Source organism: Aotus nancymaae, unplaced genomic scaffold, assembly GCF_030222135.1.
Source record: "Aotus nancymaae isolate 86718 unplaced genomic scaffold, 86718_ANA_hifiasm-v0.15.2.pri h1tg000019l, whole genome shotgun sequence".
NCBI classification, from domain to species: Eukaryota; Metazoa; Chordata; class Mammalia; order Primates; family Aotidae; genus Aotus; species Aotus nancymaae.
Window position 1 is genome coordinate 48,495,516 of NW_026988431.1, and position 27,368 is coordinate 48,522,883.

The window sequence follows — 27,368 nt, forward strand, 5'->3', positions numbered from 1 at the left end:
TAGAACAAGGATACCTTAAAAACAAACCAAGGTCTAAGGATAGAATTTAGTGGGTTCAGAGCCCCCAAGAAAACAAAAATGTCTTGGGCTCACAAAAGGCATAGAAATGGGTCATCTATCCTTTCTCATCAGCTCCCAACCAGATTCCCGGTGCCTGTCCAGAAAATAAAGGACCCCCAACCTTGGGGAAAATCTCAGAGCTGGGGACCAAGGGAACCAGGGACCAAGTGTTCTCCTCTGCACTCTTCCCCCACATCACAAAGCTTCAGACAATTTCACTTGCCAAACATAGCATCTCACTTGCCTTCCTCACATGGCTCCCCCACCCACCACCACCACCATCACAACTACGACCACACCCTTCCCACCGCCCACCACCACAACCAGTTCAGAAGGCTTGTTTTTAAACTTGCAATAGCAATGCCAAATGCAAAGAAACTCATCACATTTGATTTTCTTTCAAGTCACCTCACAAATATCCTCTTTAAAGCATAAGGAAAACACTCAGAGACATAAATTCCTGCTTAAAACTGTCCTCTGTGATAGCTTTCTATTTTGCCGCAAACACATGGAAAGTATGTCCCAGTGCTCTGAGTGCTTTTAGTCAATAGTCATCGTATGAATTTCAACTGTAAAAAAAGTTCACCACTGTTTAAAAATGTGTTTTAATTATATTTTCATGAATTCCAAGAAGAACATCATTGCAGCTAATGTTACAATACAAACAAACAAACAAAGACGGACATCTGAACATGCAATAAAAATGAATTCACAGTGAAAATAATGCATGTCAGTACTAAAATAGAGTTGCTTCATTCCCTGAAGGAAAAAGGTTTCTTCTAATTATCTATTCACTTGAATTTTATTATGAGAAAATATTTTTTGAAAGCTTTGGGGAAGTTTTCAATTTGTGCTACTATTATCATTAGAGTCTGATGGAAGTCCCTCATTCTGAAAGCCATTGTTTGCAGTCTATAATTCAATCAGAAAATTCAAAAGTACAAGTAGTTTGGCAACTGGCTTCTTGTTACATACAAAGCCATTAGCAAAAATATGTAACAAAATTTATGTAAAACAAACAATTTTGTCCTTATGTACAAAAGATGGCCTTCTTCCTCACATTCTCATAGCCTATTCCAAAACGTGGGGAGGGCGTGGGGAGTAGCTATCAATCCCCTTTAAACTCTCATTATGAGTGGGATGAGAACATCCTTAAAGGCCAGGTAACTATTTTTAAGTTTTTAAAAACTGAGTTATAAAAATGCATCTGGAGGCCAGGTGCGGTGGCACATGCCTGTAATCCCAAGACTTTGGGAGGCCGAGGCAGGTGAATCACAAGGTCAGGAATTCAAGACCAGCCTGGCCAACATGGTGAAAGCTTGTCTCTACTAAAAAAAAAAAATACAAAAACTTAGCTAGGTGTGGTGGCAGGTGCCTGTAATCCCAGTTTCTCGGGAGGCTGAGGCAGGAGAATCGCTTAAACCTGGGAGGTGGAGGTTGCAGTGAGCCAAGATTGCACCACTGCACTCCAGACTGGGTGACAGAGTTGAGACTCCATGTCAAAAAAGAAAATACATCTGGACTTCTCAACAAAGAGGGAAACATAGGAAAAATGATAACAAATTAAAGTAAGGAATTCATCCCTTTGTTGTTTGCAAAGTCTCTTAATCAACTCAACAGTTAGAGAGTAAAAATGACTACATTTGTGACTGCAATCTGAGGATACAGTAAAGGACATCTTGGTGAAACATACACATATTATAACCCAAGCTGCTGAGGAGTTTCACATCTAGGGCATGCACATATTTCATACTGATACAGTTTACAACACCTCAAAGGAGAAAGATCATACTAGGCACATGGGAAATGTCACCAAATCTATATACAAACACATTAACAGGGAGAACACATGAAGTCAGAGGGAGACCCAAATACAAGTTTAAAAATACATCTGAAAATCATTCCCAAGCCAAGGAACTTATTTACTGAAAACTGAAAATTCTGACATTCTACGGAATACCTTGTAAACCTTAAGAATACAGTTTTACATAATTCACAGTCTCAAAAGAAAATAAATTTCTGGTTTATCATCATTGCTTGGCTCAGTCTGCAAAACAGAATTATCTGAACAAAACTGGTCAACGTAGCCATAGCGAAGAGCCGTGCATGCCCCCTCTGGGATGCCCCGGCTTTCAAGGCCACCCCCTTTTGTGTTCCTCAGGTAGCCTGCGATGTAGGAGCCGGTGGAGTGGCGATTCACCGCAGGGGTGGGTGCTGAGGGTTTGTTTCTAAGAACCACTCCTCCCCCATTGCTGGGGTTTGGAACTTTCTGCTTGTTGGCTTCCTGTTTCTCCTTGGCACGACTAGCAATATTGCGCACTCTGCTCTGACTTCTGGATGACAACTTTCTGACCAGTGCCCGGGGGAGCTGATTGGCATCCTGGTTTGAATATAGCACTTGGCAGTTGTCTTCCTGGTCAAAGGACACAAGCTTCCGAAGCTGCTCCGTCAGGGCATCTATAGGCTCTAACGACTTTGTCTTCACAGTCATGCCCTTCTTGTCTCTAATGCCAGTTGTAACAAAACTCTTACTAATACACTGGTACTTGCTCTCAAAATTGCAGGCAATGTCCTCTGATGTTAAGTCCCCTAGACTTTTGGATTTGCAAGGACTGGGCAGTTTCAGAGCAGGCACAGGAAGATGTGCCAATTGCTTGGGTACAGGGGCACGCATATCTTGAGCACTAGACTGCTGGGGCACACAGGTCTGGAACATTTTTGCATCTGAATTTGAGAGATGGTTATGCACAAAGTCAGCACCCTGATAGGCTAGATAAGAAATACTTTGAGTTTTGACATCTTGAATATTGTTGAATATTTCAGGGACAGAAGGGTGGAGGGTCTCTTTACAGTAGCCATTTCTCAAACCTCTCTGCAAGTGTTCTACTACATCCTGATGGTACTTGAGTTTTAAAGGAGAAGCAAGTTGACTTGTGCCCTCTCTTTTATATTCACAGGTTGTTAGAGAAAGATTTTCTGATTCTCCATCAATTTCCACAAGGCTGCTCTCCCCCGAATTGAAACAGAGAATGGGATCAGCTATTACAGCCTCCAGGGTCAAATCAGGGTAAGAGGCTGGGCTGCAGCTCTTCAGTGTTTCCCGGTCTTCTCCCTTGGTAGGACTTTTTGGTAACCAGCCATGAGAAGTATTAGGGGACCCAGGCAGGCTGCTTTCTACAGCTCCTGTCTTGACCTTACTAGAAAGGTCATCATCTGGTTTGGTTTTAGAGATGGGAGTGCAGGTAGTTTCATAAACTGTATATGTTGCATGTTTGGTGGTTTCAGGACTCAAGAGTGCTGTTAGCTCTGGAGATGAGCATAGGAAGGAAGACTTGGATTTTCCCTTGGAAAAACCATGCTCGATGGGCATTTTTAGGCCCAGGCTAGGCAGGGGACAATGGTCTGACATCACACTGGTATTTTGAAGATCAGACACAACTGTGATAGCTGGATCGTTGGTCTCATCAAACTGGCCAATCAGGGCTGAGATGGAACTGCCCGGCTCATTCTCATTTGTTAAAGTGACATTGTCAATAAGATGGGAAATTTCACTCTCCTGCAGAATTGCAGTTGAATGTAGGTCAGGTATGTCAGAGCAGAGCACGGAGACGTCTGACAAAGAAAAGGATGTTGCAGCTCGGCCTTTACCTCCACTACCTTCCACGTTCTTAATCTCTAGGTTGCTATGAGAAAGGATGCTTCCTGACAAGATGCTTTTCCCTTCCACAAAGCCCTCAGCATTCCCCTTTTCCTTGATTTTCACACCATGCGGATCTTGTGTGGGGTTAACTACAGGATCAGGAGCCAAATGCTGCCTTGGGGAGAGAGACTTGTTGGGACAGGGATTTTCCCGGCAATCACTTGTGGCATTTGATGCGGTTCTCCCACCCTTAGGCCTTGACATACCCAACTGTTCTCCTGTGACTGACATGTGGGCAGTAGATACAATGGCATCCTCTTGGCTGGTATCTTTGTGGAGAAGAGCACTGGAGGAGGAAGATAACTTTTTGTTGAAATTTAGAAAATGTGGATCTTTAATACTTGCTTTCCCTTTCCTTCTGCCATCTTTATCCTCTGCTGAAGGAAACAAATAACATTTTAGATGACATATATCAGTTTATGTAGGACCTGCAAACACTCATGTTGTCTTCAGACAGACAAATGGAGAATGTAAATCTGTTACACTGTGACAGAATATAATTATGGATTGCATAGGTTTGCAACGAAGTGTCTGTGTGATGAATAAATGGTAAAATATAGTTATAGGAATTTCACTGAAGCTTCCCTTTGAACATCTATTACATCTGTAAACGATGTAATATTCATTGCCAAAAAAATGTCAATGAGTTACCATATTTTTACAGTGAGGATTACCTTAAGTTGTTTCCTATTCAGATTTGTACTACACAGAAGCATGGCAATAAAAACAGAACAAGACAGCTCTGTTAAACAAAGCATTGTGGTACCTGTAAGCAAGATACTATAAGCTTTTAGTTATACATGTATTAGTTAAAAAAGAAAAAGAAGAAGAAAAACATAAATAACACCATTTTTAAAACATTTTGGCAGCATATTTCATTTAATCAGTTAGTTTCTAAAATAATTGGAAGGTGTGACAAATGCATTAAAATATCAATATCTGTTGAGTTAAAATGTAAAGAAAAAATTGGCTGTCAAGTTCATGTCATTGCTAATATCTAATTTTTGGTTAATCATATATTTCTTTTTAATATACAAATTTTATATTGCATCTTTCCCTAAAAGTGGCAGTGAGTTGTCAGGCACAGTAAAGGTAAATCATAAAAACACAATTCACATAATTTGGGATATCCCATCATGGTTAGCATACTGCTAGAAGAGTATAAGGTATTCAATTCTTGATCAGATTATTTTAATAATGCTTTCAGAGTCATGCTGTATAAGAAAAAAGAATTTGTTTAACTTCTTATTAGTTTCCAAACTAAAAATATTCATCATAAAAATTTTGAAAACCTCAAAAAATTATAAAGGAAAAATTAAATATCGTATGATGTTATCACTGAGACAGTCACTGTAAGCTTTTGCAGAAGAACAGAATAATGCATAGAATTTTGTATTCTGCTTTTTCTGTGCTTAAAGGTTTTTTCTGTAATATAACTAGGTATTGTTTTATATTTACCAAAAGTCATGTATATTATATTTATAACATACATGACTAATTTATATAACTGTTTTTTAAAAGTAGAAAAGAAACATCACCTCAAAATTGCTTTCTAACTCACCTTAACGGTATTAACATCTTAACTGTGGCATTAACAGGACAGAGCCAACTTCTATTGAATACAGCTTTATTTTTCCCAAAGATGGGGTTTTTAAATACATTTTAAGGCACATATTTTATCTCTTCTGTGACACTCCTCTTAGCAAAATTTCAAGTTTTTAAATGTTCTTTTTCTCCTTCAAATAAACCATTCAAGAATATCTTATAACAAAAATCAATACAAGTAAAATGGTGTTCGTAGGAAAAGAAGTCACTGAAATTAGAACATTTGATAAAAGATAAATGAACAATTTTGCTAAAGGAAATCAATACCACATTTTACTTGTCTGAGGTGATTCTGATTTAATTAAAATGTATTTGTTGCATAGGCATCAAAGGGACTTAGTTTTGGCACTTAAATTTACCCCCAGATAGGATGGGATGGGAGTCACCAACATCAGTCAAAAGCTCTCTGCCACACTTCAAGGCAGTCTTCACTCTTTATTGAGCTCATGATATGAGTCAATGATACACTCAAATTAAGGAAAAAGACAGACTGCACCTGGTCCCTATGTTTGTGGAGCCCACAACCACGCTGAAGCTGCAGGCATGCCTCCATCCCTGCTAGCATCTAAGGATCAGGGAAGTGAGGCCATAGAAAAACACTGCCTGAGCCACCTTTTGAGAAAAAAAATATTTGCTTGTTTTTGAAAAAGGTGGCTTGTTTTCAACATCTGGCTTTCTTTCTCCATGAACATTTCCAATCATGGAAAGATTATATGGTAAGAAAAGTAATACAACCATATTCACCCTCAGAACAATCACTAAATATGGCACTCATTTGGAAAACCAGTATTTTGAATCCTATTTTGCAGGTTTCACCTTCCTCTCTGCCATCACACCTAATGGCTCCCTTATCCCTCAGTCAATTTCAGATGTTGATACTATAAAGCTCTTGGTGAGGAGAAAATGGATCTACCTGGCCCCCAAAGTTTGAAATCTTCTGGTCTAGAAGATCACATTAAAAATTATTGATTTTTCAGTATATTTTACTTTGAGTACAGAATGTCAACCACTTCATAACGGTAATCAGGGACTGAAATGCAGCCTAGAAGGGTCTAGTCTTAGAGAAACTTAAAGCATCTTACCCAGAGAGTTTTCTTTTCCTTCAATGTCTTTTGCTGTTTCTGATAAGGGCAGCGACAAAGCTCCCAGAAGGTTTCTGTCACTGGGCATAGAGACAGGGCGTGCTTGCAAACTACGTGTGGTCCTCCTCAGCACGCCATCTTGATCTCTTGTGGCCTCGGATACAGAATCCTTTATCTCCACCATTTCTTGGAAGCCCATTTTGCTCTTTTTCCTGCCTTTGGCCGGGGCGCTGGCCGTGCGTCGCAGAATTCTATCTCCAATCGATCGTTTCCGTACATAATGGGAATTGTTTTCTGAAGAACTGTGCCTAGGATTCTTATTAAACAGTCCCTTCAGACCCTGGAGTTGTCTGTTCTGAAGGTACAAAAGGACCAACCACAAGTTAAGAAAATGCCATCGTGTCAACAACTTGCCTTTAAAATGACAGCTCCATGAAAAATGAATATAAACCAAAATTGTACAGCCATTGAAATATATTCAAACCAAGAAAGCAGCAGCTCACAGCATGTTTGCACAACTTCATGCACATCTTATCAACCTTACTTTGCAAGGACTTCAGCCTTCCATTCTTACATCAAGCTTTCCCAGAAGTTTCCTACCCAGAGATGACAAAGTGGTAGGAAAAGTCTCCACAACTAACAGACTGCTACAAACTTCAGGCGCCTTAAAGCAACAGATGCATGTTTCAAAGAGGTAAGCAGGAAAATGGAGTGATATGAAAAAGCATGCTGCCATAACCACTTAAAAAGAAATATGCCGGCCAGAATAAAGCACCATGCTGAGAAACTACCTTTGTAGCTCCTAGAAAGTGCAATATAGTATAACTGGGGTTGAGTATTAAAGGGCTCCACTGCAAAAGGAAAAAACAAACACAACAAAACTCAATTGGGGCTCACTGAAGAAGGTGGCACAGGTAAACACAAAAGAAAAAATGCATACATGTCTATAAACCCTTTCTCCTACTTTTGGGGATTTTCAGTCTTATGCTTATTCATTGTTCAACCAATACCACCACACTGTGATGTGTGGATCCCAACCCAAACCCCTCTTGAAAGGAATATATAATATGACTCATGAATGGGCATTTACTTAGGAGAGAGGATAGAGGTGATATAGAACACATTCAGATTTTAATTATTTCTGGCTCAAGATTTAAACAAATTCAGAATTTAATTGTTTCCCTCAACATGATAAATGCTAGAGATAATCTGTAGTTAACCTGGGATTCCTAGTATTCAAGAATCGTTTTTGAATTATTTACATTTGTGGCGACTAGGGCGAGAGGCAAGATCCCAAAATGCAGCACAAACAGAAGTTCAGAACTAAACACAGAAAGTTATGGTATCAAACTTCACCAGTCTTAGAAATGAAGATCCTCACACCCACACCTCCATGCCCTTGCTGACTGATATGAAAATAAACATTATATTCCCCAATTTAGCCTGAAACGGTCCATTCCTTATTAATTGGATTGCAGTCATAATAACATTAACATTAGCCAATATTTCTGAGCATTTACTATGTACCAGGCAGCTTTCCAAAGATAAGGTCTATATTATTTATGAGGTTGGTACTATTTTTATCCCACAATCACAGTTGAGAAAGCTTCCAGCTAGATAGATTTTCTGGTAAAGAGCACTGGACGTTTCTAGGCCCCATTCAATGCCTTAACAGTCCCTCCAAATCCCATGTGGTCCTGAAAATTCGTACCAGTAGCCAAGTCCCCAATTACTTGACATGACCAGAAGACAACCTATTGATCTGTAAAGCTCAAATGAGTTCTATAACCAAGACAACAGCATCAGGAAAGAACCAGAATGTATTTTTTGTGGTCTCCTTCTTTTCAGTCCCATAAGTAGCTTTAAAATTCATTCACAATTTTTAGATTTTCAGTTAAAAACAACGGTACCATATAAATGTAGCCTGCCTAGAAGCAGCTAGGATCATAGCCCAGTTAGTACAGGTAATTCGTCAACCATCTGAGACACTACATTTCCCACTGAGGCCAGCGGAGTCTTTTTAAGGATTAAAATAAAATTCAATGTTTAGTTATATTTTCATTGTTTTAGCCAAACAAATCGTTGCCTGAGAGAATAATAGTTTTCTCAATTCTATTAAGCCCAGAGAGGGCCCCAGTATAGAAGGAATGAGTACACACCCTTAAACAGTGAAAAGAGTACAGGTGGATCAGGACATGACTGGAATAGCGGACTGAGCTTGCTGGGCTTCCTTATAGTCTTTGGTTCAAGAACAGTTTGTCAAAGTTTGCATTCCTATTATGCAACTAATCAGTAGCATTGTTGAGGACCATATTAGTGTATGTGACTTTAGACCCTATGGTCTTTCTCACCTTTCCATAGATTTCATTGATGGTTATGTGTACAAATATGGATGCTTCTGTCAGTCCTTCCAAATAGACATGTCGGTAACCTGATAAAAGAAAAGAGAGTCATTTCTTTATAACTGAACTTGCATTTGGCTTTCCCATGGGTGCAATAAAACTAAGTATCTGACTTGACTATAGTTTTGTTTTTGTTTTTGTTTTTTTTTGAGACAGAGTTTTGCTCTGTCACCCAGGCTGGAATGCAGTGGCATGAAGTCGGCTCACAGCAACCTCCGCCTCCTGGGTTCAAGCGATTCCCCTGCCTCAGCCTCCTGAGTAGCTGGGATTACAGGTACCCACCACCACGCCTGGCTAATTTTTGTATTTTTAGTAGAGACAGGGTTTCGCCATGTTACCCAGGCTGGTCTTGAACTCCTGGCCTTAACTGATCCACCCGCCTCGGCTTCCCAAAGTACTGGGATTACAGGTGTGACCCACTGCACATTTTTACAAAGCTTGTTAAACGTCACATGTTTCATATGACATATATTTTATATATCACATATACTATTATGTAAGTAACATATCATGTATTACATCTTCCAGAGAAAAAGGAATGGCCAGTCTAGAGAGAAAGGGCCAGCTCATACCTACCAGGCACTAAGCTGCTGAAGGTCACAGTTCTTTGTCCAACAAAATCTCGTCCAATGGGATCATGATCCCACACAAGGAACCTAACCAAAGCGATTTCTGGCATGTGGACTGTAAATGTCAGTGTTTCTTCCCACACAGGGTTAAATCCTCAGAGAAGTAGAGAAAGAAAAATCAGAAAAGCAAACAACTTGGCTCAAAATGAGTTGGCTGCAACATATCCAAAGCAGACAGTGAAAATTGCTTGCAACTCATAAAGACAACTAAGCCACTCCAGGATGCCTTACTGGAATAAAGCCTTGAAATTTACCCCCTTGCTAGAAAATAATTGGTAAGAAAATTGCCTGTAAATTATCACATCAATTCTATTAATCTTTGATGCCTAACTGTGTTATAGAAAAGCTCTTTAGTATTCAGAATGCTTCAATAGGTTCAAAAATTATCAATAGTAGTGATCTCAGAATAATGTTTTAACTAAAACAATAAAGAATGATATCCTCTCCCAACAGAATTATGCTTCTCATGCACCAAAAATTCTGCTACTGTAATAACCACTAGCAACCATTTTATAAAGTGCTTTTGCAGATTTCAACTACTATTGTACATATATAATCGTATTTCTTATAGCAATTCTCTAAGAGTTTTAGAGGATTTTTAGAGTTTTTAGAGTAGAGCAGGGTTTTCGTTTTTGTTTCTGTTTTTTTTTTAAATATATATAACTGACTTTTAAAAAACATATTACTTTCAAAAACTATACAAGTAACACTCATATTTTAAAGTAGGAAATATCAGTATTTGTAAGACATTTTGTAGTTGAGAAAATTGATGTTCATAGACAATAATGTTCACAAGGCCTTATAGTTAGTGACAGGGTCAAATTAGATTGTGCACTATTGATTCCCAGTATCTCCTCATGAAGCAAGACCTTACTGCATGAATGATGGCATATTTTCACAGCTACTGAAAAATAAGTCAAAAACGTATAGATTTCATCTCAAATACAAAAACGCAAAAATACCTTTACTTGGTAAAATTCTCTCCAATAAAATAACTATAAAAGTTGTTAAAAAGTCAAGTACTCTGTAAGTTTCTGTTTTTTCTTTCTAAAAAATGAAAATAAATTTTTAAAAATATATGCATTTAGGAGGTATTAACCACTTAACCTTATAAAAAGCTTCAAGCTAATGAAATAATTATGAGCTGAAAAATCACTGAGATTCCCCTCTTGAATAAAAGAAGATCTTTTTGTTGACTAAGTGATGACCTCTCAATTATTTCTGAGACTAAAACAGAATAGTCTATTGAACATTAAATGTAATTTAAGAAGGTCGTTTTCTATGTGAATGTTTTTCCTAAGTTATAGGTTTGCCCTACTCGGGAATTCTAGTGTTCCTTCAGGGACTCCCTGTGAACCCCTAATTTCTCAAATTAACGATTATGCTTCAAATGTATTTTACATTATTAATGACGAGAGATTGAGAAAAACAGGTATGCAATAATGTTTTTGAAATGTATGAACAAAGAAACTTTAAAAGATTAACAAGAAAAAGACATTAGACTTGGGTAAAGAAAACATTCTTTATATTATGGCCAAAATATAAGAAGAATGCTGCCCCTCCAATCGTATGTAAATATTCAAGAAGTAAACTCAGCAGACTATATTGTGCTTGCCTTTAGAGTTTTACATGCTCCAGAAAAAGTGAGAAATTACCAAGACACGTAGGCTTCACAAATGAGAGCTTTGAGAAAACTCTTGTCATAAAAATACAATATAAAAATATAATGGAGTCATTTCCTCAGTGAATTTTTAACCCAGTTCTTTAAAATATCATTTACTAGAAAAAAAATTAGCTTCAAAAGCAAAAGCCTGGAGGGCCTAGATTACAACTCCATCAAAATATACCATGCATCAATCCCACAGTTACTTAGTTTCATGTGTTGAAAAGCTTTTAACATAAACTCAATGGCAGTTATGGATTTTAGAGATTTCTTGCTCTTCTACATAGACATTTTTTTTAGTGTAAATTCTACTTCTAGACCATCTTCATTAAAAGTAAACACAGATCATCATCTTACCATTGTCATCCACCACACGGGTTTGATCTTTACAACAATCTACTGGCAATCCAATAATTTCAACTTCAACAAAAGGGTCAATGATCTATTAAATAAAGAGAAAGTACTATAGTACTATTACAAATAATATATTTCTATACATATGTTCATTAATCTGAGAATATTAACCAAAATGTCTACATTTCAAAGCAACTGATTTTATAAGGTGCTTAGTAAGAAAAAGAAATGGTACGAGGTGTGGTGGATTCAGATATATAAGACGAGCATAAGACATATTACATTACTATTTGCTAGTATTTACAAATGCCAACAAACTACCCAATGAACCTACAATGTTAGTTCAGGACAAATACCCAACAGAACTGAGATGTTTTGCCCATGCACAAATGCTCAGAGCAGCTATATTTATAATAGCCAAACACTGGAAACAAGCAAACTTTCTATCATGAGTAGGATGGATAATATGCATTTTTTGTTTTTTGTTATTTTGTTTTTTGAGATAGGGTCTCATTCCGTCGCCCAGGCTGGAGTGCAGTGGTGTGATCTTAGCTCACAGCAGCCTTTGCCTCCCGAGTTCAAGCCATCCTCCCACCTCAGCCTCCCAAGTAGCTGAGACAATAGGCTCATGCTTTTTTTTTGTAGAGATGTGGTTTTGCCATGTTGTCCAGGCTGGTCTCAAATGCCTGAGCTCAAACAATCCACCCACCTCAGCCTCCCAAAGTGCTGGGATTTTAAATGTGAGCCACTGTGCCCGGTCAGAAATATGCATTTAATGAATACTCTCAACAATGAAAAAAGAATAAAGTTCTGCTATATAATATAATGTTGAGCAAGCCAGACATAAAAGAGTATCTCCTCTAAGAGTCCATTTATATAAAGTTTAGGAATAGACAAAACTTGTCTGCTGTGATAGGGGTTGGTTTTTTCTATGGGAGGCAGCTGGAAGGGTAGTATTGACTGGGAAGGTGGACAGGAGCCTTCTAGGGATTCTGAATATGCTCTGTCTTGATCTGGGTGGCATAATAATTGATCAAGTTACCCATGTTTGATTTGTATACTTTAATTCCCATCCTCTCCTCTACGGGGAGGGATCTTGTCTTGTTGATCATCTATTGACTCTTTTTGTGGTGCCAGTTCTGGGCAATGAATAATGAAGGAATAAAAACCCAAAGAATCTAGAAAAAGCTGATCTAAGAAAGTCTAAAGCAGAAAAAGTAGAGTTCTGCGCTTTTACACTGCTGGTGGGAGTGTAAAGTAGTTCAACCACTGTGGAAGACTGTGTGGTGATTCCCCAAGGATCTAGAACTAGAAATACCATTTGGCCCAGCAACCCCATTACTGGGTATATACCCAAAGAATGATAAATCATTCTTTTGTAAAGACACATGCGTATGTATGTTTATTGTGGCACTGTTCACAATAGCAAAGACTTGGAACCAACCTAAATGCCCATCAATGATAGACAGGATAAAGAAAATGTGGCAAATATACACCATGGAATACTATGCAGCCATAAAAAAGGATGAGTTCATGTCTTTTGCAGGGACATGGATGAAGTTGGAAACCATCATTCTCAGCAAACTAACACAAGAACAGAAAACCAAACACTGCATGTTCTCACTCATAAGTGGGAGTTGAACAATGAGAACACATGAACACAGGGAGGGGAACATCACACACTGGGGCCTGTTGGAGGTTGGGGGTCTAGGGGAGGGACAGCATTAGGAGAAATACCTATTATAGATGATGGGGTGACAGATGCAGCAAACCACCATGGCATGTGCATACCTATGTAACAAACCTGCACGTTCCGCACATGTACCCCAGAACTTAAAGTACAATAATAAAAAAAAGAAAGTAGAGTTCTGAAATAAAGTATTTATGATGGTACCAAATTGCAGAGCTCTGTGGTTTCCTTCCTTAAGACCCAAAAACGATAGTTTAACAGGCAGGAGTGACAAAGAGCCTAAAGTAGTGGATCAGCTCCAGAAGGAAGGGCACGAGCACAGGAAAAGCTGTTATGTAGGGAGAAAACAGGGGCCAAGAAGGGATAATGGAAACAATGGGCTAAAAGCTCTGGAAAGAAAAGAGACTGTGGCCACAGATAATACCTTTTAAAATCATGCTACACAGGTACAGCAGATAATAACAAGAATCAGCGCATGGCCGAGGAGCAGGTAGGTGGCTGATGTGCAGCAGGGAGGAGCATTGCAGGAGGAGAGGAGTGTGGATGGAGGTTAAGATATACTCTTAGGCAATGTTCCATTAATAATGAAATTGTCAACCAGGTGTGGTGGCTCATGCCTGTAATCCCAGCACTTTGGGAGGCCGAGGTGGGCAGATCACAAGGTCAGGAGATCAAGACCATCCTGACCAACATGGTGAAACCCCATCTCTACTAAAAGTACAAAAATTAGCTGGGCACAGTGGAAGGCACCTGTAATCCCAGCTACTTGGGAGGCTGAGGCAGAATAGCTTGAATCAGGGAGTCTGAGTTTGCAGTGAGCTGAGATTGTGCCACTGCACTCCACCCTGGTGACAGAGCAAGACTCCATCTCAAAAAAATAATAATAATAATAAATAATAATAATAATGAAATTGTCCTTTACACTTCAATTTTAGCAATGCCAGTGTCAACCTTAAATTTGGAATTCAATTGTGTACACTCATGCCTTCAAAATAGACAATGGACTGCAGTACAGCAAGAACTGTATGACTTACCAATAAATCGACTAATGTCTGATAAGCTGAGGTCAGTGCTCAGTTATGAACACACATATGGCTCTGAAGACATTTCAGATAAAATGTGAAGGCACTAAGATAATCACATAATTAACCACTTAGACACATCATAGGCAACTTACCTCGCCTCGATCTCCAAACATGGAGTCTGGAGGTTTGGGGAGTTGCTGTCCACTGATAACTTTTAGGATGAGCTGCTTTTTAGGGTTAGCAGGAAGAGGATCACCAGAGAAAGGGTTGAAAGTACCTAGGCCAAGTAAAGTATAAGTTGGTAACATAAAAAGAAACACACATGCATGCACAGCTTAAGCTATAAACAGAAAAAACAAATGCTGAATTACAACTTTCTTAGAGCAAAGAAATTCTCACATAACTATCAGTGTGGCATAACTGTGGTTTTCATTAGAATCTCTGATTCCAACGGCTAGTGGACTGGGCCAACTTAAAGCAAGTGGTGCAATGCAATGATCAATTGTGAAATGGAGGAAGAGAAGCATTTTGTTTGAACACCAACAGCATAAAAAGAAGAACAATTATGTCAGCTTCAAATAATTTTCTAACCTAAACTATCTCAGGCATGAGTGAATATAATAAACAAAAAGAAGATCTGAAATTAAGTAAACAGCAGAGCAAGAAAACATGCAAAGTATAAAATCTTGAGGCTAATCCTATCAACTTTTTTATCTGAATTGTTATAAATGCAATTTGGAAATTAAAAAAAAATCATTTTAATGAGCAGAACCAAAAGAAAGTGTTGTTTCATCTAACACTTATTTATTTATTTATTTATTTATTGCAATGGAGTCTCACTCTATCACCCAGGCTGGAGGGCAGTGGTGTGATCTCGACTCACTGTAACCACTGCCTCCCAGGTTCCAGCGATTCTCCTGCTTCAACCTCCAAAGTAGCTAGGACTATAGGCATGCACCACTATGCCCAGCTAATTATGTATTTTTAGTAGAGACAGGGTTTTACCATGTTGGACAGGCTGGTCTCGAAGGCTGGTCCTGACCTCAGGTGATCCTCCCACCTCGACCTCCTAAAGTGCTAGAATTACAGGGGTCAGCCATTGTGCCCAGCCTATCCTTTCTCTTTTGTTAGCACTGTTTTGTAATTGGACTACACTGAATAAAAGAGCTTGATAAAATTGTCTCAGGTGGAATTGAAGCTTGCCAGCAAGTCACAAACTCACATTACCTAAGATAATTTCTAAAAAATAGGGCTCAGACCTTAAAAAGCAGTCCAGCTTATATGGGGCACTGGATTTCAAATGATAACCCAATGCGATCCATGTCCCTCTTTCACACAAAACCTCTCAAGATAACATTCTAAACATCATGGCTAACCAAATATTAAGTCATTGTGACAAGAATTCTAATTTACATTCAAACACTTTAACCTATCTTTTTGAAAAAATATGTTGAAAAACTCTGGGGCATCACACTTTCTAAACAGCTTCTTTAATAAAGGTTGCCTGCATTTAGACTATGAAATTAATACACACCTGCATTTATGACTATGAAATTAATACACACCTTTGCACATTTGCTGGGGTTTGAGGACATAACCACAATTGCCATTTGTCTTGAATTTGGCTCGGTTTAGCTGCATCATTCGTCCTTCAGATTGATAATTCAATGCCACTGTGCAAGTTGAAAGTTGCAGAGAATTAGGCAAGATGGCAGGATAATTAGGACACACAGAGAACTACTCCTTCCCAAGGAATACACACCTAGCTGGCAGCCTGAGTTCCAGTAGGGGAGAGGGTTGAAGTTACTGGAATCAATTCGGTAGGCAGAGGGGTAAATCCTTGTGAGTTGCTTTTGGTTATAAATCATGAACTGCTCTGATTTTTGCTGAACCACCTGATGTGCTCTTGTTTCACTGAATGATAACACATTTCCTGTGGTTCCTGGCAGTTTTTAATAGAGAAAAAAGAAAAGTGAGAACTACAGCAAAGAAAACACCACTCACAAAAGACTTTATAATAACGTCAGATTATACCAATAGCAAAAAGCAGAGCACTAGAGTGGATTCAACCAGAGTAGAGGCAGCTCCTCAACAAGAAACACCCATAAAATTCCATTCTTAAGGTTCTTTTGCTTTTTTATAGGCCAAATCAGAGCTGTGTGTCTTGCTCAAGTAGCTGTCTATTTCTGGGTCCCCTGTTCTCCCTAAGAATTTAATCATCCCACTAATTTATGTCTATCTGGCTAGCATGAAGAGAACAGGTAGAAAAAAATAACTTAAAAAGAATATCTTTGCCAAAGATATAGACAACCGTGGATAAATACAACTATCTAAATAGCTTATTCCTGATAACAGGAAGACATTCATTGAAGGCATTCTTCTAAAAGGCATGCATGTAAAACATGTATTAATAGTAACAATCAGGATCCAAGAAAACAAAGAAAAAAGAACAATTACAAAAATTAAAAGTTGAGTTTTAAAGTTGATTTGAATAGAATTATGGAACAAGTCAAAACCTGTTGGGGAGAAAGGAATAATAATAGAGAAAAAGAGGTCAAAAGCATTATAAAGGAATAAAAGTTTTAAGAACAAGGACAGTCATTCACCTAGCCACGCATATAAACTATGGAAAAAAGTAAAGGGAGGTAAAAGTACATGAAGCCTGTACTAAAGTTTCTTCTAAGACAATCATCAGGAGGAGTCCATCTAGACTCACAGAAGCTGCAAATTTAGGGGTCATAACCGAGTAAAGCTCCAAACATTTAATATTCCACTTGTCTTCAATCCCACCTTTTGTACCCTACCTACACAGCCTCCACTATTCCCACTTTTTCACCAAGCACCCCCATACCCTATCCCCAAAATGACCACCGATATGTCCTCTGAATATGCTGGAAAAGACCAGCCCAGATAAAAAGACCCAGACTCACACAGAGTCTCATTTTTATTCAACCCTAATAAGCTGAGTGTGTCTGAGCCCAGATGGCGAGATATGGTCCATGAAACCAAGGAGTTGAACTGTATATGGCTTTGCTGAGCCAGCTGGGCCCGAGTCATACCTAGACTGTGCATGTTTATTAACACACACAGTTTCCCAGGGCCCCTGTGGTCCTCAGGGTTAGACACCCTTAGATGTTAGATGCTTCCCAGCTGAAAATGATACTCCAGAGTTAGAACAGTCAGGAATACAAGTTGTGGCAAAGAAATGAGAGGATTAGAGTTTTTAATGTGATGAAGCTTCTAGTTTAGACTCTTTCCTTAAAGAGTCCCTTTTCCTTCACATTTTTTATAATTTTTAAATGATACTCCAGAGTTAGAACAGTCAGGAATACAAGTTGTGGCAAAGAAATGAGAGGATTAGAGTTTTTAATGTGATGAAGCTTCTAGTTTAGACTCTTTCCCTAAAGAGTCCCTTTTCCTTCACATTTTTTATTCATTTTTATTGTGAGTTTTATTCACATTTAAACTCCTCTTAACATAGTTTACATGTCTCAACATACTAATATTGAACTTATTTGCAGATTTTGATGAGAGATGTTTTAAACATTCAGGAGAAAATATCATCTTTTTGATAAGCCTAATTCAGATGGAATAGGACTATAATCAATACTACTGTTTTTTTCTGTCTCTCCACATAAATATGCACATAACAGTATCATTAATATGACCTTGCTAATTAGGCACATATCAATTAGTATATTAATAGAGTTGAGTTGTATCACATTAGGATAAACCATCCATTCATTATCTAGTTTTCATTTTGGGGCTGGCAAAAAAATAAAGATAAAAACAGCTTAAGTTCAAGAGCTAAAAGGTACTCAAGATTAACTTTCATTAAGTTAATAGGATTATGTTTTCCAAGGCATTTATTGGAAATTTTTGTTCCCTAAACCAAATATACCTTTAACTTAATGCAATCATTCCCTGAGTTTATTTTTGAGCTAAGGGCAATTATTATAAGAGTGTGTTGCTCACTTGCTGAGAATCCTACAGTTTCTCATGCTCTCACATGTGAAATTCATTTAAATCTTGTATAATTGTTACCATTTGAAGAAGGAATCAAGGCCAAAGGAAGAAATCTTTCTGCAAATAGCAAAAGATACATTTGTGGAGTGGAGGTTGGGTAGGGGAGATAAGAGGGAGAAATCCTGGAGGTTTGTGAGGACATAAGACTCACCACAATGTTGTTTTCCTTTCACTAAAGCTTGTTGAGAAATTTGGAGATTGATTTACATTTCAGTTCCACTAAAATTAAAATTAGATGAAAAGCCACATGACAATAGGTTATTTCTGTAAGCATTCAGTAACTAAATGAAACAGAAGATAAAGAAGACAAGAGTAACTAGCAAGAGAGCCAAGGGTATGAATAGATGTGACTGGAATTTCTCAGCTCCATGTGGCAACGGATAGGTGAAAAACAGTGGAGACAATGCTACTGAGATTTCTGCTCTTTTTGTTAAAACTTCAATCTGGATTAAGCTATTTTCACCCAAGTCAAAACTTTCACTGAGAAAACATAGGGCTTTCCAAGGTGTGGTTTTAGCCAATTAATTTCTTCCTTTTTTTGGTCTTTCACATTTGGAATGGCCATCTGTGACCTGGTCCTCAAACCAGGCCTGCTCTTCACAGTTCAAGTGTTGCAGAAAGATCTTGCCCTGATGAATTTCTTTTTCTAGTAATCAAGTCCTCCTGGGCCCTGTGGGAAATTTCTCTGGCCTCTAGTCCATCAGGCAACCAGAGAAATCAGTAGAACCCTCCATATGAACTCAACACTATAGCAGCAGTGAGTTTCCTGACACTCAAATTGGTTTCTACATAGTCCCAAAAATGTATGTTGATAATCAGATTAACAAAAATTCATTAACAACTGAAAAATAAAGGTCAAGAATGTTTATCCAGAGCAGAAGGAGAAAACTCCTAGTCCTTACCATCATCCATAATGTCCTGGGCGGCAACGGAGTTTGTGTACACAACCAAATCAGAGAGTTCTCGGCAGAGCTTCATGGTTTTCCTTCGGCGACCCAGTCTGTGAAGTACACACGTAGGATGCATGACACTTGGGAGTTGAAAGAGGTTTGGGTTCTTGGTTATTCCACTTTCCTTATTTAAGACAATGATTTAATAGGAAATATCTGCCCCAGGTCCTAAGGGAGCCAGGATTAGAACCAAGTGTGATTCCTGGTTCAGTGCTCTTTCCACCACAAAATCCTATTACAGTAGCCTCCCCTTTCCTCAGTTTCCCTTTCCAGAGTTTCATTTGCCCACATAGCCGGGCGTGGTGGCATATACCTGTCTAAAAATATTAACCATGGCCTAAAAACATTAAGTGAAAAATTTCAGAAATAAACAATTCATGAGATTTTTTTCTCTTTTTGAGACAGAGTCTTGCTCTGTTGCCCAGGCTGGAGTGCAGTGGGGCAATCTCAGTTCACTGCAACCTCCACCTCCCTGGTTCAAGTGATTCTCCTGTCTCAGTCTCCTGAGTAGCTAGAATTACAGGCATGCACCACCATACCTGGCTTATTTATTGTATTTTTGTTTTTGAGATGGAATCTTGTTCTGTCACCCAAGCTGGAGTGCAGTGGCACGATCTTGGTTCACTGCAACCTCTTGCCTCCCAGGTTTAAGCAACTCTCCTGTCTCAGCCTCCCAAGTAGCTGGGACTACAGGTGAATGCCACCACACCATACTGGTTAATTGTTTGTATTTTTAGTAGAGACAGGATGGGGTTTCATCATGTTGGCCAGGATGGTCTTGAACTCCTGACCTCTGCCTCCCAAAGTGCTAGGATTGCAGATGTGAGCCACCACGACCAGTCATCAAGTTTTGTTTTTGATTTTTTTTTTTTTTTTGAGACAGAGCCTGTTGCCAGGTTGGAGTGCAGTGGCGTGATCTCAGCTCACTGCAACCTCTGCCTCCTGGGTTCAAGAGATTTCCCTGCCCCAGCCTCCCAAGTAGTTGGGACTACAGTGCATGCCACCACACCCGGCTAATTTTTTTTGTATTTTAGTAGAGACACAGTTTCACCATGATGGCAGGATGGTCTCTATCTCCTGACCTGGTGATCCACCCACCTCGGTCTCCCAAAGTGCTGGGATTACAGGCATGAGCCACCGCATCTGACCTACTTTCTTCTTTATACTTTTTCTGTATTCTCCAGTTTTTTTAAAGCAAACATTCATTGCTTTATTTAGTGCTGTTTTTATCTTAGATATTTCCTACAAACCACTCCTAGGATCTGCTCTGCAACCTTACAAATTGTACCACCACTCTCTATCACAGTCAATTCCTCCACAGACCATCACATTCCCCTCACATACACACTTTTCTCCAAACATAACTACCAAAAACAAACCTAAACTTTAGTGCTCAATTAAACTTTATATTTGAGCTCCAATAGAATATCTATATATAAAATGATAACTAATTAGGAAGGGCAGATGTATGTGGTCTCTATTCTAGGGAACAGAATTAACATGTGTTATTGTCTGCCTTTTTGGTTATGAGTATCCTGGTGGGTGTGAAGAGGTATTTTGGGTTATAAGTGTCCTAATGGGTGTGAAGAGGTACTTCATTGTAGTTTTGATTTATATTTCCCTAATGACTATCAATGTTGAGCACCTTTTCATGTGTTTATTGGCCATTTGTATGTCTTCTTTTGTGAGGTTTGTTTTTGATAGTTAGATGTTCCCCTATAGGAGAAAAGTGTGCATGTGAAGGCAATGTGATGGTCTGCTGAGAACTTCACTGTGGTAAAAATCAATAGAAAAAAGAATATATGCTCCTTCTTTACCATATAATTAAGAAATTCTACAGCCACTGGTGAAAATCTGATTTTGTGAAGGCTAATGATTATAAATCAGTGTGAAGTCATGCCTAGAAATTATAAGTAAAACTGGAAGACACTCTGTGATAGGGACAAATTCTATAGAAAGTTAACTCTTTTTGATCCTCATCCTGGAGGTGCATTAGGTTACTGAAGTCCCAAAAGGACATCATCATAGATGCTCAGGTTCTGATAACTTTAATGGGAAAATCTATAATTGACACTAAGCAGCATGCAAAATTATTTCACGTGATACCTGCACTGATGTCTCCTTTGCACATATTAAGGTTATTGTAGCTTTCCTAAAACACTGCCTTTCCCCTCGATATATGTGTCAGAGTTAAGCCTTTCTCAAACTTATAAATGACAGCAGTCACAGCAGAGGTCTCCCAGAAGGTGATCCTATATTTTTCTTGTTATCCTTTACTGTAGCTACATATTCAATTTTCTGTTCCCTATAGTAGGGACCACTTACATCTCCTCTGCCCTTCTAACTATTTACTATTTTATATATAGATATGCTGTTGGAGCACAAATATAAATTTTAATTGAACACTAAATTTTATTCCTACAGGGGTTCTATGTTTCTAATTTCATTTTTCAATAAAGGCAAAAGTGTGTGTATGTATTTATATCTATCTAATACATATAATTTACATTTCTTTGTGAATGTTATGGTATAAATAAACTGCAAGGAACTCCTGTAATGAATCATGTGTCACAATCTGGATTCTGAAAATAAGATCATGTTACTCATCACAAATACTATTGGCAATAAAAAAAAAAAAAAAAAAAAAAAAGGAGTTTTTTTTTGAATACTTATTTAATCGGGCCAGAGCTTACAGCACTAATTAGTTTAATTCCTTCAATCCTTACAATGACTCTAAGGGACAGATACAATCAGGAGCCAAACTTGTCCCATGCTAAAGTTGGTAAGTGGAGGAACAAGAATTTGACGTCTGGCTGATTTCAGATTCTCCCTCCCTCTTCTCTGAAGATACCTTTTACTTGACAACTGCTGCCGCTAACATTTATAAAGAGCTCATTATATGTCAAGAACAGTACTAAGTTCCCTACATTTATTATTTCATATCCAGCTGATCTTCACATGTTCTACAGCACAGAGTACTTTTCTTCTGATCCAATTCTCTGGACATGTACAAGTAAAATGACTAAGCTGACAAGGACGGATTGTGAGCAGGAAACATGGAGATGCTTTTTTACCTGTACAGCTGGCCACCCTCCTTGCCAGGATTCTGCTGTGTGTCTTCCTCATCATCCGTACTGTAAGATTTAGACCGTGATTTTGTAGTTTTCTGCCAGAAAAATCAAAACGAACTTAACTAACTCATTGTATCAAGTATATCTACAATATACGGAGAATGAGCTGGGCTTTAAAATGCACATGTGCACAAGCATAATAGCTTGTGCTATTATGGGAAAAAAATGACCAAATATTGCAGTTTGCTTCACCATTAATAACAAGCATATCTAAGGCCATATTTACGTTAACATATTAATGCAAAACTAAGAGCTTCATGCTCAGAAACTGATTTCAAAGACACATAAAGTTGATGTATTAGAAAGACTTTATTAGTCATGTATTTTGAAGGTTTCTACTAGGGGTAGAGTCAAAGTTGCAGTATCCATTCAAATGATTATAAGGGACAAAATGCCTTTTTGTATAGGAAGCTCACTATTAATAAATTATAAAAGGCATATTTGGTTTTTTAAAAAAGGATAGGCAGTAACTTTTCAAAAAAATAAGGCTGGGAGCAAAGGCTCATGCCTGTGATTCCAGCGCTTTGGAAGGCTGAGGCGGGTAGATCACCTGGGATCACAAATTCAAGACCAGCCTGGCCAAAAAATGGTTAAACCCCATCTCTACTAAAAATACAAAAATTAGCCAGTGTGGTGGCAGGTGCCTATAATCCCAGCTACTTGGGAGGCTGAGGCAGGAGAATCGCTTGAACCCAGAAAGTGGAGGTTGTAGTGAGCCGAGATCCCATCATTGCACTCCAGCATGGGCAACAAAAGTGAAACTCCATCTCTAAATAAATAAATAAACAATACAAATGATGTGGAAGGACCACCCCAATAGTTGCAGAAAACCTTGTCACCAAAAATACAGTGTCTACAAACAAAGGTAAGAAGTTTTGACAGAGCACCCTGGACATCAGGAATGTGGCTTAGAAAGAGAAAGAGACTCCATCCCTGAATTAACATAGGACCATGGCTTAGAAAGAGAAAGGGACCCCATCCCCGAATTAACATAGGACCTTCTAGATTTTCTCATGGTTCCTCCAACCCCATCCACCCTCCAAATCAAACAAGCTACACTATTGGCACAAGCACACTCAATGTCTCTCTATTGCACTGACAGTGAGGTAAACTTCTCTGGCATTATTTACTCCTTGACAGCCTCAGCATGCATGGTATGGAAGCCCTACCATTTGATGATCTCACGTTCCATCTTTCACCAAGCTGGTAAACTGGCTAACCTCACTAGCTTCCAATTGGATATTTAGAAAAAGTGTGGCAATAACATCTATTTCAAAGGATTATTGTTGTGATGATTAAATAAATGGCATAGAAAGTCATTCTGTAAACTAACATTAACTTTCCATTTAAAATTCTGTCAATACTTATTGAAATAATCTATAAATAAATATTTAAATAGATAATATTTAAATAATGGATTATATTTAAATATTTAAAATCTATAAAATCTATAGATTAATATTTAATAAATGGATTTAATATATTTAAATGGACAATTTATTCTTATGACTTGTGGCATGATAAATTTTAGTTACGTAAAGTACTCCCTAAAACATCTATTTTGAAAAACTATTTTAATTGTAATGACAAGTTGCAATCTAGAAATGAAATATTCTCTAATTCCACATAGTAATTTAAGTTATACAATAATAAATGTCTTTTTAAGAATCGTTATTACAAAATGCAAAAATTAGAGATAAGAAATGAGTCACCAATGACAGATAACGATCAGAGAATGATATATTTTCTGCAAATAGTTTTGACACATCTTTTCATGGTTATCATACCCTAGAATCTACTTTCATCTTACTTTTTCATTTAATGTTTCACATGTTGAGCTCTTCCAAGGGATCATCTTTAAATGGCTGCATAACTGTCCATTATGTGAATGACTCACAGATTACTTAAACAGTCTTTAGGGGTGAACATTTTGGTTGTTTTCAATATTTTGTGATAATGACTAATCTGACCAGTCTACTAATAAATTATCTCACTGACGGGTAGGAAATTCTAGATATGACATTCCTTAAAGTAGAAGAAATGGCCTTACAGAAACCTCATGTATAATGTAAAGTTCACCATCTAATAAAAATTTCTTGTGTAAGTTTTACTGTCAAACAGCTAATCTGTCCAGTAGACGCCAGAGTAACTTTTTTTTTTTTTTACTATTTTATTGAAGTATAACATACAGTTAGAAGAGTACGCCAGTCATAAGTGTACAGGTTGATGTCTTTCACAAATCAAAAACCACACACATGGGGAAACAGAATATTATGTGTCCCCCGAAAGCCTTCTGATCCTCCAATTCTGTCATTCTTTTCTCTGTGAAGGTAATACCTATTGTGATTTCTACTCTATAGGGTTTTTTGCCTGGTTTTGAATTTAATATCAATGGAATCAAACTGTATGTACTCTCTTGGGACTGGTTTATTTTGCTCAACATCATATTTATAAAGATCATCATATTTCACAGTTATAATTTTGTCATTTTCATACTTAATTATTTTCTTATGTGAATACACCACAATTTTTATTCATTCTATTAAAAATGGACATTTATACTGTTTACTCTTTATACTATTAACAATGCCAATATACATATTGTCATTTCTGTCTTTTTGTTGTTGTTGTTGTTAGACAGAGTTTCACTCTTGTCACCCAGGCTGCAGTGCAGTGGCTTGATCTCAGCTCACTGCAACCTCTGCCTCCCAGGTTCAAGCAGTTCTTGCGCCTCAGCCTCCTGAGGAGCTGGGATTACAGGTGACCACCATCACATCCAGCTAGTTTTTGTATTTTTAGTAGAGGTGAGGTTTCACCATGTTGGCTAGACTGGTTTTGAAAACATGACCTCGGGTGATCCACACACCTCAGCCTCCCAAAATGCTGGGATTAAAGGCGTGAGCCGTGGTGCCCAGCCTATTTCTGTCTTTTGACATATACCCTAACAATAGAACTGCTAAGCCATAATACATAGTGCAGCTTTAGCAGATACTGTAAAATAGTGGGCCAAAGTAGTTGCACAAATGTGCACAACCATAATGAGTAAATAAGCAGTGTATGAGAATTCAAGTTCTTCATTCTCACTAACAATTGGTTCTTGCCATCTTTTAATGTTAACTATTGTGGTGGGTGTATATGGAATCACATAGTCATTTTAAATTGTATTTCCCAGATGACTGACAAGGGTGAATCCCTTTTCTTTATTAGTAGTTTGGGTATCTTCTTTTGTGAAGTGCCCGTTTAAGTTTTTTGCCCATCTTTTAGAAATTAGATTGCCTATTCTTTTGTTGATTTATAGGAGCTATTTATATATTCAGTATAGAACATATAATACACATACCAATTTTAATAACACATATCCATTATATATTGGATAAGCACATTTAAGATGTTAAATACAGTCTTTGGATATATTATTGGATATGTGTATTCAAAATATTCTTTTGCAGTATGCAACTTGCTTTTTGATACTGTTAATGCATAGATGTTCTTACATTTTAAAGTAGTTTAAATATCAGTCTTTTTCTTTGCTGACATCCTGTTTAAGAAATCTTCAAGTCACATGTGGTGGCTCACACCTGTAATCCCAGCACTTTGGGAGGCTGAGGTGGGTGGATCACAAGGTCAGGAGTTCGAGTCCAGTCTGGCCAACACGGTGAAACCCTGACTCTACTAAAAATACAAAAATTAGCTAGGTGTGGTAGCACATGCCTGTAGTCCCAGCTATTTGGGAGGCTCAGGCAGGAGAATCGCTTGAACCTGGGAGGCAGAGGTTGCAGTGAGCCAAGATCACGGCACTGCACTTCACTGGCGATAGAGTGAGACTCCCTCTCAAAAAAAAAAAAAAAATTTCAGCTATTCCAAGGTCATGATGATATTCTCCTGTTACCTGTCAGAATCTTTAAATTAACTGAATTATGCATATTTATCACTCTTAATTCATACCTTATGTTTTCCAAAGTTGGTCATGAGGGATCGTCCATGCGATTTCTTTCCACTTTCCTTTACATCTGGACTCTGAGTAAATAAAAGTATAATGTAACTATTTATCTTCCTTGCTCTCGTCTTTTTCCTTAGTTCTGGTGGAATGGCAAGGGGGCCCTCTCTTCTCTTCTGTTTGCCTCCAGGTGGGAAACAAGCAGACTCCACTCATTTCCTCCTGCTCCGCATTCCACTACCACAAAGGTGGCTCTGCCAGCCTTGGAAGGGGAAATATTGGCATGGAGAGGTGGATGCCAGCCAGGACGCAGCAGCTGCCTGTACCTTCCCAAAGCTGAGGTCAAGGGCTCTCAGCAGTGTGCAGGTGTGCTGGCCCTCATGGAGCCTGTTCACCAGGCTCTCTACAGCACAGGATGTGATCTTTTAAATGTTCTGAGTGGGGTTAAGTCATTTTCAGTTAAGTGAAGACTCAGTTTTGGAAAATGACCAAAAGTCATTAGCAGCCAATTCTGTTGAATAAAGAAAGTGGATCACATTGACTAAACAATGCTATGTGGAATTTTAAAACATTATAAATAAATAAAATCCAAGGATATCTATGAGATAATAAGATTGTTTTTATTTGTTTAAAGTAAACCAAACAAAGTTTAGCTCTTTGTTGAAATAATTCCTTCTGTCATGGGCACTGGAAAGAGTTATTGTTGCCTCTGAATTTTTCCTCACGTGGGTTAATTTTCCAGTTAGAGTTACTGAGCCAACTCTCTTTCTTGGAGCCTATGTCTCATTAGGGAACAGAAAGGCCACCTGCTAAGGGGGTTTATGCTCTTATTCATTTGTCATCCCTAAAAATATGTTAGGTATTCATTACTCATGACTTGGTATATCAAGGAGAGACCAGTAGGCCCCACCTGACCAGGACTCTAGCTAAATAGAGAAGAAACAGAGGTAACCACATAAATGGAATAAATATGGGTGAGCAAAAACACTTACAACCACAAGGCTGGGAAGGGCATCTGTATACGCCCATAAATGCTAATCAAAGATGCAAGTAGAGGTGGGAAGAGGTTGGGTGGAGTCTGAGAATTGGTTGGCAAAAGAGCAGTTCAAAAAAT

At 38.2% G+C, this 27,368-nt stretch overlaps 1 protein-coding gene across 3 annotated transcripts in view; it reads right to left on the bottom strand.

Annotated features, from left to right (window-relative positions):
- Positions 1-651: 651 nt before the first annotated feature.
- The window catches only part of PLCH1 (phospholipase C eta 1), a 231,552-nt gene continuing 204,835 nt past the window's right edge, over positions 652-27,368 (bottom strand). The window contains exons 13-24 of one of the 3 annotated variants that reach the window (XM_012447394.3): positions 26,263-26,334; positions 22,261-22,352; positions 19,139-19,236; positions 15,973-16,152; positions 15,776-15,883; positions 14,363-14,487; positions 11,499-11,583; positions 9,426-9,572; positions 8,799-8,878; positions 7,239-7,298; positions 6,448-6,802; positions 652-4,137 (exon numbers count right to left, since the gene is read on the bottom strand). In XM_012447394.3, the coding sequence (XP_012302817.2) occupies positions 2,054-4,137; positions 6,448-6,802; positions 7,239-7,298; positions 8,799-8,878; positions 9,426-9,572; positions 11,499-11,583; positions 14,363-14,487; positions 15,776-15,883; positions 15,973-16,152; positions 19,139-19,236; positions 22,261-22,352; positions 26,263-26,334 (3,486 nt within the window). In that variant the 3' untranslated portion in view covers positions 652-2,053. Of the gene's footprint in view, positions 4,138-6,447; positions 6,803-7,238; positions 7,299-8,798; positions 8,879-9,425; positions 9,573-11,498; positions 11,584-14,362; positions 14,488-15,775; positions 15,884-15,972; positions 16,153-19,138; positions 19,267-22,260; positions 22,353-26,262; positions 26,335-27,368 lie in introns of all 3 variants that reach the window. The other 2 variants (XM_012447398.3, XM_064378846.1) reach the window with 2 other exon arrangements.